At 40.2% G+C, this 17,783-nt stretch overlaps 1 protein-coding gene across 1 annotated transcript in view; it reads left to right on the plus strand.

Moving 5' to 3' along the window:
- The window catches only part of NEK11 (NIMA related kinase 11), a 77,915-nt gene extending 71,530 nt beyond the window's left edge, over window positions 1-6,385 (plus strand). Inside the window, exon 15 of the mRNA XM_066320740.1 lies at window positions 5,476-6,385. Coding sequence (XP_066176837.1) covers window positions 5,476-5,680 — 205 coding nt within the window. The 3' untranslated portion in view covers window positions 5,681-6,385. The remainder of the gene's footprint in view (window positions 1-5,475) is intronic.
- Window positions 6,386-17,783: the final 11,398 nt, after the last annotated feature.

Below are 17,783 nucleotides of genomic sequence, written 5' to 3' on the forward strand. Positions count from 1 at the left end.
AGTATTGGTAGTAAGTTTCTTAAAACAGGAAGACTTGAAAATTGCAGTATTCAGGTTTGATATAAATTACTGTGTTTTGTTGTAATTTGTTTCCTTCTGTGGGAAAAATGAAAAGAAACACATCTTTTCTTATGATAAAGCATCTTCTAAATTCATAGTAGCTAGAATTCAACTAGCAGCTCTAAATTCTAATTAACACTTCTTCCAAGAGCAGATGTCAGCTTCAATTCCTATTTTATAAATTCATTTATCTCTGAATATGAGGTGCATGGAGAATATTATTGTTGATATTTTTTCACCTGTGTGTCTACATATTTTAATAATAAGATTCTTCTTAACTCATGGGAAAACATGTCCTAAACCTGCTTTAGATTTTGCAGGTCTTTTAAGAAGGGCATCAGAGAGTTTTGTTTGCAATCAAATTAAGGTGCTTTAATTCAGGATATATGAAGTAATTAAGGATGAATTAGGAAAATTATCATTGTGTTTTCAAGTGAATAAATTTTCATTGAGCAGTGACGTGAGGATAGTCAAAGTCCACTGCAGTTTGAAGGTGAAGGTGGGGTCTAATATTAGTAATTAGTATTGCTTTTCTTACTAGCTTTTATATAATAATACTTTCCATTATATATATATATATGTATATATTTTTAATAAGCTCTTTGCTTACACTTGGCCATTTTTTCATATTCCCAAGACTGAGCAGCAGTCAGAACTAGAAAAGTGTTGCCCTACCTTTAAAAATGAGTTCCTAAAACCTGAATCATGGAACTTATGCCGTTCTCCTAGCAGATCTCAAGGGGTCTTTAAACAGCAACAGAGAAGTTGTGCTGCAAATGAGGATTTGAACCCTAAGCCATTTCTTTCAAGTGTCAAAGTTTTAATCATTCATAGTCAGTAATGCCAGCAAACCAAATGACAGAAAGATAACTCGAGAGGACAGAGATCTTTTGTGTTCTGACTGAGAGAAACCTGTTTGTTTACTGAACCATAGATGCTGTAGCAGATATCTTAAGATTTTCTGGTACAGTTAGAAAACAATATTTTGTATGAGACTAAGGGGTATGTAATTTCCTGGTTCTTTTGCAAAGTCATCTTGGGAGATAAATGTAAGAATCTTTTTCACTGAGATTCATATCACTACTGGTTAGCTGGAAAGTGGCATGATTGTACTGTTTTAAAGAAAAATATGGGGTTAATGAATTGATGCTTGGAAATAACATTAATTCAGGGACAAATCCTTGTTGGATGTGTTGATGAGAATCCTGAGTAATACTGCTGGACTCCACTGGGTTAGCTCCTTTAGTTAGGAAGAACAGAATTTAGAGGCATCTACTGAAATTATTCCTTCAAAGGTCCTTGCACTTGCTTTTATGCCTCGTGAGCCAAAATCAGCACAGATTTGTTCTCTACTTTACAATGTGCTCTTTGGTGGTGGATGCAGGTGGGCTGGCTGCATTTGAAATGATAAATAAATGCCCAGAGGAATGAGTATTCAGTGTCCAGAAAATTTCTTTATTAAGGTTTGCATCGATGTGGGCACGGGTAACTGGTATTTTGAAATAACTGAATTTTTTGTGTTTTTTGGAGCAGTGTGTTTGTTGCCTGTTATGGCAGAGGTGTGATGTTATTGCTGATGCCTGATCTGGAGGGACTTCCATGGTGTTACTATTCTGGTGTGTTCAGTAATGGCTTCTGCAGAGCCTCTCTTTGCACACACCACATGCAGCTCCCTGAAGGCACCAGTGAGACCAAGATGGCTTGAAATGATAGTTGCCATCGTGCTAAATGACACTGGAAAATGAGAAGCTGAAAAAACTCTTAGCTGCCGATTTGTGTCATAGTTACCCTTCAAGGCAGGTCGTGACAAGTTGTTGAGAGATATTAACCCGGCTGCTAACGCCCATGGAGGAGCACAAACTTCAGCATTAATCTTGTTTTGTGGCTTTTGTCAGTGTGGCATAAAGGCACGTGTATTGTAATTGATCTCCAAGCCAGAAAGGAGAGGTTAATATGTAACTAGTACCAGAACAGTCAAAATGGATACCTGTGGGATAACAGAGAATTCTTTGTTCACCTAGGGAAAGATTTACAACTTCCTCAGCCAGTTGAGAACACAACATTATTATATTGTCAAATTTTAATAATTTTGCACTGATGCCTAGAAAATCAGCTGCGAATCACCAGATAGCCTGATAAATTCAGATCCACTTAATGACTTGGAATGATTTTAGACGCCCTGTGTCTAAAAATTGCAGTTCTCAAGGCTCCTATTTAGCTCTCCTCTAACTCCAGCAGTGCCTATGATTTTGCTGATATTCTTTACTGTGTCTTGCTTACTTAGAAGTGCCTTATCCTTGATGGAACCAAGTCTCTATTTTATGTCCATGCTCCATCATGATCCACAAATCAAATATCAGTATACCTTTGGGTCTTGCTGCAGTTAATTTTCTCAGGCATATGTTGTGTGCTGCATGAGAACTGGCAACAACAGGCATTTTTTTCATGCCATGGCTACCATGGGTGACAGCATCCCCAGATTAGCAATATCTGCTGTGCAGCCAGTGGGTTGATGGTCACAGCATGCCCTTGGCCCTGTGCCTCCTCTGCCTGGAGCATTAGGACTGCTCTCTGCAGCCAGGAGTGAGGGAAGTTGAGCTCAGTGAATCCCTCCATCTAAGACTCTCTGACAAAGAAAGAAAAGAACAAGCTGAGATACAACATTTAATATTACTGAATATCATCTGAAGCCGGACCCTTGATACGTAGAGCCAGATGTAATTTCTTGGATTTTAGCACACTGAAAAACAATTTAGGCCAGTGTGGGATGGAGGTCTGGCCCACAATTTTTCACAGTAATGAAATCCTGGATGTCAGGTATCCCCTTTGCTCGTGTTGTCTTGGCTGAAAAAGAGATGATGACTCACAGTGGGTTTGTAGGTGAGTGAGCTATAGGATAGCATGAAGAAAGTAAATGCCAGTAAATCAGAAAAAATGGATGGCCAAATGTGACAGTAAATGGGAGTTCTGCACTTGTTCTCACAGCACATTTGGTGGTAAGTCTTTAATTATTTTCAAAACATTAGTGCAGGTGTCCCATATTTCATGTGAAAGAGCAATCTGTAATTGTGCCTCTCCAGGATTTTACAAGGATGGACAAATATCCCCTAGCGCAGCATCAGGGCCATAGTGGACAAACCTCACTTTTCTGGAAGAGCCTTCCCCTCTCCCTCCATCAGGATTATAGATTGACTGGGTGACACCTCTTTGACATTTACTCTCTGAGATCCCACACTTCTGCCTCTGTGATGCATGATGTGGTAGTAGAGCCAAATTAATGCAGCTCTCAAGTCCAAACAGAGCCTGATGTCTTCTTTTGTAAAAGCAGGTTATAATTTTTGTAACCTACTCTGTAATTTTCAACCTATGAACATTTTCCCCTTAATTCTATTGTATCAGCTGTTATACAGATCGGCTGATTTGCATGCTCCGCCAAGCTGAACAAAGAAGATTCAAGTCTGCAGGTCACATTTATTAGCAGAAACAATTCTCCCAAGGTATATGTTTACTTAATTTTTCATCTGGAAATAGACAGGACTGCCAAAAAATTAAACACACTTGTCTAAGAAGGAGAGAGGAGTCATTAAAGGTGCTCATGAAGTAGGAATGATTTCAGGATAGCTTTTCATGTATTGATTTTTAACTGTTGGAGAGAAATAGTGCTATTTTTGATAATGTTTTGTGAAGAAATGTGTGTTGTTTGTCAAACAAATTTCTATTTAGCTTTCAGTGGTAATCCAATCCCTAGGCTTCCAGTGTCTGAGAACTAGTTATTTCCAACAGTTTTTATTTTCTCCTAAACAACATTCTTGGTAGAAAATAGAAAGGTAAATTCTAGATTTAGAAGCAGTATTGAGTCAGATCTGGACCTGCAGAGATTCCAGCTTGGCCTTGTGACTTCTGATCCTGAATCTGGGATTTCTCTGCCCCAAGTTCCTGATCTGCCTCTGTGTCAGGAGCCAGCAGAGAGGTGACCTGAAGCTGAAGGGGGATCACACCTGGGCATGATCAAGGTACTAGAAAAGCAAAGAGCAAATGGGATGAGGGAAGTTTGAGAAGCAATAAAGTAGAATTCTTTGCAATGTTTTCCTAAGAATTGAGGAATTTACATAATATGGAACTCTTACTGGCTGACATTTCACTATGATGATGTCTTTCCTCAGCAACAACAGGATGACCACTGATAAAAAGGATCTACACCATTAGGTTGATTATGCTATTGGGTGAGAAGAGTTGACCTTGTCCTGTGTTAGACATGTAGCAAAATCAATACAAAACCAGGAAAAACTACAACTGCAGTTAGTGAAGTTGTTGTTGGGAGGTAGGTTTAACTATTTAAACTGCCACTGGAAGTGTGCCTGCTTCCTCTGGACCTACATTTACTGAAGTTGTAAGCTTTAATGCTGGAACCCGGAGACATCTCTTATCCCCTTCTCTGCCCCTGTATAGTTCATCCTTGGTACAGCCACAAGCCACGGGTGTGCCAGCTCCTGCTGCCTCAGGCACTGGCTGGAGAGCCTACTGCAGGCACTACATGACATGGTTCTCTTCCAATTACCTCCTTTTTGTCTAAAAGACAACCGACTCTCAACTGCTCTAACATGTAAAGGTTTAGTGAAAAAGAAGCCAAATCCTGTGTCAGGAGCATGAAGAGCAGGCAGACAGTCTCTGATAGCCCAAAGGAAAATTACCCTGATATTTTCATCAAAATATGAAGCCATCACTGAGTGAAAAAAATTATGTTACCTGTGATACATGAATTTAAAGATGTTTTTCCTTTAGGAGGAAGAAATGCTGTTCATTGTCTTGCAGTTTTCAAATGGGTCTTTTTTATGAATCAATATTAAGATGCTGTGAGTGTGTGTTTTGTCACAGAGTCACAGATCTCTGTTCTGATAAAAGGAGAGCACTGTAGAAAAGAAAAAAGTGTCAAGTTATCTCGTGCTGAGCTTGTACAATGGTTTTCTTGTATTTGATAGAAGCTAAAATAAAGCAGTGAATAATAAAGTGTGCTCACATAAAATGCCACTGGTGTTCTGCTGACTGGAGTTGCTTCTTTTGGTTTTGATGAAATCCAGAGGCAGTAATACATGTGTGTTTACCAGACTTGTAAATAAAAGAGTCTGTCAGGCTCAGCATGAAGAGAATTTTTGGATTGTAACTATGAAGATGACCATGTTTCCTAAGATGTTGCTATGGCTGCGTTTTTACTCTTGGGCTTTTTGTATAGCAACTAACCATGGAGAAATTTGCCAGGAAAATTTAGTTCCTTTTACTGTCAGATAAACAAGGTGCATCATGATATCATTTTAATCAAACCTACAGCATTTAGAAGAAATCTGCACTAGTTAATTCTTGTGTTCATATAACATGAAATAACTTTTACTGGCCCTCTTCTGTAATATTTATCCTCAGATCTGCCATTGGGAAGCTGGGAGTGGAGGCATTCGAGGCAGTGTACAGCTGCCTCAAGCAAGCCAGACAGCAGAATGCCAGTGAGGAGGAGATCAGGAGCTCTTTGGAGAAACTGGTTTCTAGAGCAAGTGATTGCTTCGAAGTGGATCAGCTGCTGTACTTCGAGGAACAGCTACAGTCTTCAGAGCCACATCTTCAGCCGTAACAGTGTGTCAGCAACAGCTGGAAGTGGCACCGAGGGGGAAGCTGGCAAGTAAGTACAGGGGGTATTTGTAGGACACTGCTGAAGGTAATGTAGTACATTAACATGTAGGTAAGCTCCATTTGAGAGTCCAGACTGCAGTGAGAAGTGGGTAAATATGGCATGAGTTTCAGGGGCAGGAAGAAGAGCAAATGTTTCTGGCAGTTGAGGGGAGGATTCACAGGTACCCATGTCCCCTTTTTCTGCCACTTAAAGCATAAGGAAGGGTGACCTGGGCTGTGGCTGGACACAAGTCCTGCACTCAGAGCATCACTGGCAAAGCTGCCTCTGATGGAATGATGAAGGATTAGACTCCAGCTGCTGTTGATTTCTGTGCTAAACTGGTCCTTGTGATATTTAAGCCCATGATTTTTGTAATTTGGCAGATTTACTCTTAAACATGTATGTATGTGTATGGCCACTCAGCCTAATTGTCTTGTTATTATTGATTGTTCAAAAGGGCTGCTTTTAATCTGAACTTCAAAGGAACTGTGGAAATACATGCATATATGCATATTTATATACATATGTGCGTGCTTACATACACAGAGATAGATGTGTATATTCATAATGGCAGAAGTATGTCTGGTCAGACACTGTACTTGTATAAAGAGCTTTGGATTGAATTCATTCTTCAAAAATGGAACAATAAACTGATTTTTTTTTCTGCCTTGCACATTGTTACTGTTAATGTTCTTTCTTAGTATTTATGCTCCCTTCTTCATATGCATCCCACTCCTGCTGATTTCAATTGTAGGCTCTGATTACATGTCTGATGTTTTTCTTCTACCTCTTCCTTCCTTATTCTGCATTTTGAGCTTCTTCCTCCATTTGTATAAAAGACTAAAGGTTAACAAAGTCACATGATTAGTAAAGGAATCTAAAATGAAATGTAGACCAAATGAATTTTAGCCATTGAGCTATTATCACAATCCTTATGCTTCTTGCTTTTTCACCACAACTCTTAAAGAATTTTGGGACTGTATTAAATAAATTATAAGAAAATCATATTATGAATATCAGAAAACCATTTCTATTTGACCTGAGTTATTTACAGTGAAGTATACCAGTACTGATGGCCAATTAAGCAGTGCTACTGATACATCTTCATGACTTGTGTTAAGAACAAAGCAAAAGGCAAGTAGAGTCATCTAAATCTGTTTTAGCAGCAGCATAAGCTGAGGAAGCAAAAGACATGTCCTGCTACAGATGATGTGACGCTATACTTCCAGCTCAAAGTAGTAAGAGATTCTGATATGTTTCAGCTTTTTCTAGCTTCAGCTTTTATTTAGAATACACAGTGTTACAAGCCAGAGACTAAAGTCCACTATGATGTTCACTGAGGTAGGGAAACGTATTTGTTTGTCAGGTTTCAGTCTCTTTCCAATTATTTCTTCTTGATTTACACTCCCCATCCTTCTCAATGTTGGGTATTTGTGCCTGATTCCATATTTTCTGCACAGAACTTAAGACAATTTTAAAACAGAAGTGCTGAAGTCTGAGATACAGGAGGAGTGCTTGGATGTTGCAGAGACTATGAAGTCCAAAAGTAAACAATGAGTAACTGACACAGGGAGAATAATGTCAGAAGAAGATAATCTTCGCTCCTTCATTTACCTCAGCTGCAGTTCAAGGGGATTTACCACAAAAACTTCAAAAAGGGCCTCTGTAAGCAGTCAATTCCTTTTTTATTAGTGACAAAGTCTTCTTGAAGCGCTTTGCCATGCAGCTTGCAAGAAAAAATACCTGGGTAAGAATGGGTCAGGCTCCTTAAGGCAGTCAAAGACTCGGGAGATCATTAAAGGGAAACCTTTAAAACCTGAAAAACATGGTTTAGTCACTCAGATCGACTTCAGGGAAATGGTTGCTCTCTGATGAGCAGTATTTTCTTTCATTTGTTGCACAGGAAAAAGAACTCACAGTGCCTTTTACATTTACTTAGTTGCTTTCTCCTCTCTGCAGGAAAAGACCTTCAAGTCACATGAGGATCTGGAGGTTACTGGTTTACTGCTTATATGCTTTAAACCATACTTTGTTTTATATTGTGGGGTTTTTCAGTGTTTTTTTCAAGTAGCCAATGTAGTACACATATTAAACACAGCAGGAAATTTTTGCCTTTGAGCTGAAGTAAAAGCACAGAAGTACATCCCATGGGTTTGGCAGAAATTTTTGCATTACTGTTTAGCTTGCAAAATCCCATTGCTGGTGGTCATTAGCAAAAATCTAAAAGGTAGGAAGGAGGATTGTTGATATCATGGATCTACAGTAATAAAAAGCAACAGAACTGCTGGACATAAATGTGAGGAAATAAATGTAAAGACATTAGATTGCTGTGTATAAATCTTCATAAAAAATCCCATTTAACCTACGCATTTGTACCAAAAGCTTTGCAAGCATGAGGCAACCTTGCTGCCTTTTTTATTGACTCTCTTAAAAATGCTACAAGATGAATTGCTTGATGAAGAGATATTGAAAACAAAGGAAGTGGGGTGAGTGGTTTTTAAATGCTTTGAGGCCTTAAATCTGGTATAAAGGTGCTTGAACTATAAAGGGAAAAATAACATCTGAGTTTTCTGATAAGAAGTACAACTGTCAGTTTCTTGTCGACAGCTGGATTGGGAGGCAGACCAATTCTATTTTTCACAGCAAGCAAAAAGAAAATCCTTTCTTAGAGGTGATTGTTCTGCTAAATAGTTTCTAGAAAGCATCAGAATCTCCTCTCTGCAAGATGAAATAGAGGTTTCCAGTGCTTGAAAAATCCTGCCTGCAGGAAAGGACCTTCCTTACTCACAGACCTGGCTTTGTGACTGTTGCCCTGTGATGAGCAGCTCCAAGGTGCTCTCATAGGCAAACCACAAAATTGCACCCAGCACAGCAGGAGCTCACCCCGGCTGCTGCTGGATCTCCAGGTCCACACATAACCAGAGCAGTGGGGCATCAAACAGATACATAGGTGAAAAAAAGGGTAGGAGGCAGCAAAGTGGCCATATGGATAATGCAAAGGCTGACCTTTCATCTTTGATATAAGTCAGCTCAGACTGACCTGTAGGTGCAACCACTGTTATCTGAGGGAATTTAGTGGGAAGAGAAGAAAGGCTCAAACAGGAGATTTGTTTGGAAACAGGATCAATATGCACAGAGGCACATTCATCTTTCATATTTTGTTTGTAATATGTGTGCACAACGCAGCCTAACCTGAAAACTCCTTAGCCTGTCTCCACTGAATACTCTTGTTCTTCAGGAAGGAGAAGTCCAGAAGAAAATTTCTGCATGTGATTATTGGTAGTAGGTAGAAGTCTAATTAAAATATGGTCTCCAGATGCTGCTTTGGCTGATGATTATTCTTGTTCAGGAATATGACTGCCTTGGTAATAACTATCCAGAAGTGCTGGATATGTGCACATAAGAAGAGCTGGTTGACAGCAGAGGCAGATGTATTTATGTGCAGACTGGTCAGGTACAGAGGGTGGGGAAGGGATAGAATAGGATGAAGACGGTTGTAGGTTCCTTCCTCTTACACCTTCTCCTCATATACTTGCCACACCCAGTCCTACTTACTTTTGTTGCTATTTTTATGGTTGGAGGAATAAAAGGACAGAGACTAGCCTTTTCTGAAGGCCATTGAATTATCTAAAATGAGACTAAGAATGAAAACCTAACAGGAAACCTTGATGTCAGCAAGAGAAGACCATGCAAATGCTTCTGGTTCCATAGAACTATGAGTCCAGTTTTCTTTTGTCTGTGTTGGAATATGGCCATCATGGCTGGGAAGTTAGTTTGTATTTACAGATAATTTGCCCTGTTAGCTCTGCAGACATGTTTCAGTCCTCAGTTTTTCATGGATGGTTAACTACAGCCTCCTGACTTTCAGTATCCTCACACTGCAGTTGGTCACTTCTCCGTCAGGTCAGAAAGCAGAAAACAGGTCTTAGGAAAACTTCCAACAGAAAGAGCAGTTGAGAAAAACTGACATTTAGTCAGCTGGTTTAAAAGTATACCTCTTGGGTAAATGTTTTCCATTCCACTTGATGACACCTGGCCAGGGATTTCCAATGTTTTGCAATGTGTCTCACATACACACCCTGTGATTATCATCCTTTATATGAAATGGGCTTGGCTTTGTTGTCATTTTTATTATTGCATGCATAGCTGTAATCAAAGTACAAAAGCAGTGGTGTGCAAGCAATTAAAAAAAATCACTCTGAAGAAAAATGGCAAATGAAAGAGAAGATTACTGCTTTGCAGTAGTTAATTGTCCTATGTACTGATATATTTTAACATTTAGAAACTGCTGTTTGTCTTAGGGAGCCTGAGAATGTTCTATCTATGTACATGGATCTACATAGAGAAGTGAATGACTCTCTCATTAACTGTCTATCCATCAGTCATTTCCCTCTACATTTATGTATTTTTATATACACATTTTTACATCTATACATTTTTATATACATGTGGGCATGAATATATGCTGATGCAAAGCATGTCACCAAACCTTCAAGAAAATGTTTTCTCTCTTGATAAATGAAATATCTGCCAGCTGCTCCAAAAAGTTCTTACGTGCAGGTAAACACAGATGAGTAGAAAAAAAACCTGAATGTTTTGATCTGGTACCACACCAGGCACTGTACAAAAGAGCTCCAAGGCAATCCCAACATCCCAGGCCTCCCAGCTGAATTGTCCAGCAGGAATATGAGTGAAAGACAGTTCAGAGAAGTAACTTGAGCTTGTGTAGCAAAGTGCAGCAGGAAGCCAAGCAAGGTGAGCACTCCTGATCCTCACCTGATGCTGTGCCAGGCAGTCAGCCGTGGCTTGTGGGTACCGGGGTAGGGCAAGGCATAAAGGAAGATGGAGTGTTGTGAGATGGATTTTAATACACAAAACCAGTATTGAATGAAATATGACTCTGTGACTGTCGTGGAAGTGTGTGTTGTGATGGACTGTCGATGAGGTGATTGTGTGCCAGAGCATTATGCCCTAGAGGGTGACCGAGTGCTATGAAGAAGCTGAGAATCTGTGAATTTCTGTCCTCTCTCCATTGCCATCTGCTAATGCCTCAGGGACTGCCTTATTGTACCATGACATGCAGATATTCTCTTGGGCTATGTTATTTCCTCTCAGCATCTCTAATATGAGTTCTATTTCAGATATTTTCATTTGGAAGTCTCTTTCTGGCAGAGGCTGCTCTATTGATCTGCAACTATAAAGGGTCAGCAGTGTGAGAGTGGTCTTAAATAATGCATTGGAGTTTTCTCCCTTTGCTCTCAGTGAGCCCTGGAGAAATTCTCCATAGGACTGCCATGGAATCTTCCTAGTTTAAACTGTCTCAGTTGTCTTGTCTTGGCCTCTTTCCTTCCCAAATCCTCAAGGACAGACAGCAAAGCAAACTCTAGGTGCTCAGAATGTGTAGAACAGATGCTCTTATTTAATGTCCAGAGGCAATCCTTTAAATCAAGAGAGGCTGCTTCTCTTGTTTTGTAAGAGACTTTCGGAGTGTGAGCATTATTTTATCGATGCCTTTAGGCATCTGACAATCAGTGGCATACTTTTGCCATCCTGTCTCTGCCAGTGAGTTGTGGTTTTTTTCCCCACCTCAAAACGAAGCCTGCTTGTTTTGAATGCTCTTTTGGCAGGGGCTTGGCTCCTGAAGCTGACAGTGAATGTTCCTTACTCCCTAGAGGCCTTATTTTGCAGTTACTCATGCATGGCCTTCTACAAACTGTCTTGGCAGCTGGGGACTGTGTTTCTGGGAGGGGGTGGTATTCTAACAAGAGTAAGCAAGGGTGTTGAAATGCTCCTTCTATTGCCTGAGGACAACAGGAATCACTTCCAGGTGGCACAGTGGGACTGGAGGCAGCCAGAGCAGCCCCAGGCCTGAGCATCTCCCTGGTGCTGCTGGAGGAGCCCCCAGGGTTTGCTGCATCCCAGGTGGGCCAGGAGACTTGAGGACCCTCTGGATTCACGTTCATGTCGTCATGCCTGCTGTTCTGAACTAATACTGCAGAGAGGACATTCATGGAGAGCAAACCCTTGTAAAGACAGTGAGTCTCCAGACTACCTAATGACTACTTAATGAGTGTCTAAGCACTGCACCATTATTGGACTTTAATTGCCTTCTTTCTGGCTTTGTGCTAGAAAATGAAAAAGGAGCAAAGACTACATGTAATGAGGGTAGATGACTAAAATATAATACCTAAGAGACACCCAGGCATTTGTGGAAAAGACCAGAAGCATAATGTGATGAGAGAAACCAGCACTGCTGTGTGCCTGCCACCACTTTGGATTTTCACAGCTGTTAAAAATTGAAGCTGTTTTCAACCTGATGTAGCATAAAAATAGATTATTTGGTATCACCGATGTAATTAAACTTATTGACTTTATTAGATCAATAAATATTGATTAATTACCACTGTATGGAAAAATCCAGTCCACATGACCAGGTCAGTGCAGATGGGCTTTTCAGAGGTTGCTCTTTAGCCCTGTGCCCTTTCTGATGCCTGCTCAGATTATTTTTCACTCCATTAAGTGAATGTGCCTTGCTTTGAGCAGTAGACAGCAGAAAGGCCCAACTGAGAGTAGACCAAATGAGCCCTAAATCCATCAGGCATTTAAACATGTGCTTAGTATGAATGCCAGTCTCACTGCTGCACAATTGCCAGGGAAACAGGGAACACTGGGTTGTTGTACAGTGCAAAACACAGCACAGGGACTCTTTGCTTATAAAAGAGGCTGATCTTCAGAGCTGGAAGCCCACCTTTGAAGCTGCATGCTTTCAGAAGTCTGAAAAGACCTCCAGCCACTGAGACAGTGTCTCAGCCTGGTGGTCCAATCAGCTGAAATAAATTAATATAGATTTATAGAATTAAAAGCTAAATTTAATTAAAATGTATATAAATTAATTAGGTTCTTATAAAAAGAGTTAAATGGCAGAAAATGTGGTTTTGGGGAAAAACTTCCATAATTTCACTCTTTTCAGCTCGAAAGGGTGTGCATTTGTGGGGTATTTTAACCTGAACCAAAAGAAAACTCTGGCCTCATGTTAATGTCTCTAATACTGCTCTTTTGTTTCTCTCTTTCTCTTTTCATGCCAGACATTTTGTCACCAGGCACAAATCTGACAGGTATCTCTTGTGCAGCTTCTCTTTGGACCTCTGTTTTGCTGGAGTTTATGGTAACTCTTAGTGAAACATTTTGTACTCAAATGCTTTCATAATGAAAACCTATTCTTTCTTTCTTTCTTTTTCTTTCTTTCTTTTTCTCCCTATCATTCTCTTTCTTTCTTTCTTTCTTTCTTTCTTTCTTTCATTCTTTCTTTCTTCCTTCCTTTCTTCTTTTCTTTCTTCCTTTCTTTCTTTCTTTCTTTCTTTCTTTCCTCTCTTTCTCTCTTTCTTTCTTTCTTTCCTCTCTTTCTCTCTTTCTTTCTCTCTCTTTGTTTCTTTTTCTGTCTTTCTTTCTTCCTTTCTTTCTTCCTTTCTTTCTTCCTTTCTTTCTTTCCTATTCTTTCTTTCTCTCTCTTTCTTTCTTTCTTTCTTTCTTTCTTTCTTTCTTTCTTTCATTCATTCTTTCTTTCTTTCTTTCTTTCTCTCTTTCTCTCTTTCTCTCTTTCTCTCTTTCTCTCTTCCTTTCTTCCTTTCTTCCTTTCTTCCTTTCTCTCTTTCTTTCACTTTCTTTCCTTCTTTTTCTTTCTTTCTTTTTTGTTTTTCTTAATTTCTTTCTTTCTCTCTCTCACTTTCTCTTTCTCTCTCTTTCTTTCTTTTTTACTCTTTCTTCCTCTCTTTCTCTCTTTCTTCCTCTCTTTCTTCCTCTCTGCATTTGACTCTAAGAAGCTTTCTTCTAAGTGCATACTGTGTGTCTACATCCCTGTAACATCTTAGAAAATTATCCCTTCAAATTTCTGACAGATATAAAGCTTAAAATAATTCTGACATTTTGGATCAATTATTACACTTTCTATGTATTTAGTAGCAGCCTTCTCTTAAAAGACACCAGAATGGTATTTCTGTCATATCCCTTTTTTTTTTTTTTTTTTTTTTTTTTTCCTTTTGTAAGGGCTCAACTTTTCCCTTATGCTTTACAGTGCTCCCTACATTTTAAATTAGTTTTGAGTTTTTGAAATAATTACAAACAAGATTCTGCCTAGGAATGAAAGATGAGCATCATGCAATACTTCACGGCAAGACAAAACCACCCTTCTGGCTGAAGAGACTCTGCAGAGCAAAACAACAGAGACAAGTCATAAAAACCAAGTTTTTTCAGCTGCCAAAAGAAGGGACAAGTTTTCAGAATTCTTGCTATGAAATGAAGTATCTGGAAGGCAATAAGAAAAATGGGAAGCATCATTTAGGCATTATTCTTACAAAAAATCTACAGTATTTTTAGTATTATCAGGACATGAATCTAATTCTTTGTTATCAAGTTACTTTTTTATTATTGCATTAATATTCAGAAGAAACATGAGAAAGGTCATCCCATTATGGCCATCTGAGAAAATATACAATCTTTTCATCTATCTAATCTAAGTTTGGCAGAAAAAATTTAAGAGACTAAAAGCCTGGACAGATGACTTTGAAGAAAAACACTTTTCTTCAAGATTTATGTATTTTTCTAGGAAAGTAAAAAGAATTTGAAATGTCTAAAGTGTGAGCTGCATCAGCTGATCTTGTGAAAATGAGCTTCAATCAAACAGGCTTTGATTTCTCAGAGAAAGAAGCACACTTTCAATATACTCATCTGCAATCAAAAAGCCTAGACAGATTTGACTTTTTCAGCAACAGATTCAGGGATTTGCAGAACCTGAGGATGTGTTGATTTGATGACAATTCCCATGAATTATAATGAGTGGCATTCTCACACCTGTGAATATTTCCATTTCCCCACAGTATAGCACCAACCCATTTAAAATTGCCCAGGAGCAGGAAGATATTACTCCTTGGGCCGTCACTAACTGGAAGAGCAAAAAATCTCCTTGCGTGGACCACATCTTAGGTTCAAGATGATGAGACCTGGTCAGGATGAGTAACAACAGGATCTTAGGCCAGAAGCAGAGCCTCAGTCCCACCTCCACCTGTAAGAACCTCAGGTGCTATGGTTGGACCTCACATTGGGCAATGCTACACTGGCAGTGCCTCTAAGGCAGAACATGATCCTGTTTCTGCCAGGATGTCTTATTGCAGTCAGTGAAAGGGGATGATCAAGACAAATATGCCCCCAAGGATGCCGGTGGTGTGGTTTTGTTGGATCACAGAGCAAGAACAGTCAAGCATGCAGTTTTAGATGGTGAGGATGGGGTGGATCACAGCCCTGAGCTGTCAGGCAGTGACAGCTGCCCACCACCCTTGTCCAGGGCCAGCAGTTTTCAGGTTTTTTTCCAAAGGGTAAAACCTCAAAGTTGGTGCTATTGTGTAAAAGGAACCTACATTCCCACTGCTAACATCTGTCCATAATTCCAACAAGGCACCAGAGACTCATACAAACGAAGACAGAGCTAGTACTAATATGTGAAGTATTGTTGCTTAGTGCTAATGGTTTCTGCCTTATTGTAGGCATTTATCCCTTTTCCCTTTGTCACATCCTTCTCTCAGGTATGAGTTACTGTCACCAAAGATGGGAAGCTATTTGCTGGGGCTGCTGCCTAAGCAAGAGTTGCTAATTATAGACTGGGAGCAGGCAGAAGGAGCCAGGTATGTTGTGACTCTTGATTAATGAGCAAGCAGCTAGGCTGAGGGTCCCAATTATGTTCTGTATGTCGGCAGACTTGCTTCTCTCCTGACTGGTTCAGGACCAGAACAGCAATCCTGCAGGGTAGATGTGTGTGCTCCCAGTGGGAACTGGCCTTGCACTGATCAGCCTGCAGGTACAGAGGCCTGAAAGCAGCACACCACATGCACCCAATGTGACCTTTAAACACCCATTTAAACCAGCCATCCTCAACATTCATTGTGAAAACAAGGCAAAAACTCATTTAGTGGTGAGGGGAGTTTTATCCTCAGAAAGAGCTTTCACCCTTGGATTTGTGACTTTGTACTGGCTGTCCAGATAGAGCAGTGACTTCTCAGTCAGTGCTGCTGGCCGTGCCACAGCTCAGTCTGTGTTAGCTGGATGGGAAGGAATGCTTCATTCCATCCACCTGGACCACACAGCACACCCCTGGGCTCAGTAGATGGTTATGTTTCCAAGAATGTTGTGGGTGAAGATGTATTAGGAAACTGTCTCTTGGAATGGAACACATGAAGAGAGAGGCAGAAACTCCAGATGTGCAGAAGATAAAGAGGTGAAGAGACAAAATGCATTGAAGAGAATTGTAGACCTCAAGCCCAGCCTGGTAAATGAGGATACCACCCTTCACCAGGTAGGGACTCCTGAAAAAGAGACACACTTCTGAAAAGAGAAGAGAGTGCTGCTATCCCTGTGGGTGTATGTCAGTGTTTTAAGGTCTCTTTCAAATAAAACAGCAATCAAGTCTTTTGGGTACCAATAATACCATAAACCTGCCAGCCTCTCTAAATTCAGAGGGGGCTGATGTGCCTGACTGACCTCATGTTTCTGATAGCTGTTGGCACTAGGGCCATCTGATTTCAGCCAGAGCAGGGCACAGGAAAACACTGGAGAGAAAGTGATTTTCCTCATCCTACTCAGCAAATCAAATATGAATAAGAGATTTCAGAGTGACAGCCCTTCTTTAATATCTGAGTATTGCTAAATGTGTCTGAGTTTACACTGGGTCTGATGAGTTTAATATCAGCCATCAAACATAATGGAGCAGACTGTCTGAATTCCCTTCCCAGGATAATAAGATATACTAAAGTGGGGATGATTCTTTTCATGTTAATAAGCCAAGTGCCTTTCATTGTATTGGCACCATGAGGAATTTGAACTGGATTCAGAATAAAGCCCTTGATCTGGCAGCAGGCTGACTGTAAGGCTATTTGAATGACTTCTTTGTTTTTAGGTTTACCAGTGTGAGGGTGAAGCTTCAGTGTAAGTTCTTCAGCAAATGCTTGTCGATGAAATATCAGCTCCTTAATTAAGGGAAATTAGGAAAAGGGCACCATGGATAAACAGTGTGCTCTGAGATGTTATTCTCATTAAATAAGCTTTGGTTTACCCAGAGGCTGGATCACCAACAGTGTACCTTTTTGGCAGCAAACTATTTCCAAAGTTATAGAGTTGAAAAAACAACTAATGACAGGTGGTACAATGCCCATAATGAACAAGAAGTGATGTGGCAAGAGGGCAAACCAGCAGGATACATCAGCACAGGCAAGCCCACGTGCATCACTCATCTCCTAGAGAAGCGCTGAACTGCTATTGCATGACAGCAATTAGTGCACAAGTTTGAAGAGGCGGGGGAGTCAGAAAAGGCATGTTGGCAACTGAGAAAGTCAAAGGTGCTGGCTGGACAATCAGACAAATGTGACTGCTCTCATCAGGAGGGAGAGAAGGCAAGAACATGACTGGGTAATGAAGGAATTTGAGATAAAGCACATAACCAAACCTACAGCTGACAAGGTCTCTCCGGACATGTTCAGGTTGATGTGTTAAACCACAGGACCAGAGAAGACATTGATTCTAGGCCTCTGCTGGTCTGAAAATCAAAACCTGGCAAACAGGCTCTAGCCCTCCACTGGTATGAGTATTAACAGTGTCAGCCACAAAGTTCCAGTCACTTGACTTGGTGCAGAGCTCAGTAGGTGAAATAAAAGGATCTGTACAGGGTAACCTGTATATCACAGTAGCAGTCTGTAGTATCCTTTCTGACTTCCCAGGCAGCTCTGCAGGTATGTTTTGTATGCAGCAACACAAGCAAGAAGCAGTTATTTTCATCAGCAGGGTCTTTTCTGTGTCTAAAAGTGCTTGGGTGAATGTTAGTTGATTGAAGAGGTGTACTCCTAAGGAATATCCCACTGAGAGTGTCAACCAAGTGACTGCCCAACTTTTCCAAGCAAAAAGACACAGACTGACTATATTTCTGAATTCTGCTACAGTGTCCTTTAGGTAATCAGCGAAAAATATGTTCAGAGGTGTTGCCAAATTTGATTGCAAAAGTAGAAATCAAAGTCTTGTCTAGTTT

The sequence above is a fragment of the Sylvia atricapilla genome, chromosome 1 (genome assembly GCF_009819655.1).
Source record: "Sylvia atricapilla isolate bSylAtr1 chromosome 1, bSylAtr1.pri, whole genome shotgun sequence".
NCBI classification, from domain to species: domain Eukaryota; kingdom Metazoa; phylum Chordata; class Aves; order Passeriformes; family Sylviidae; genus Sylvia; species Sylvia atricapilla.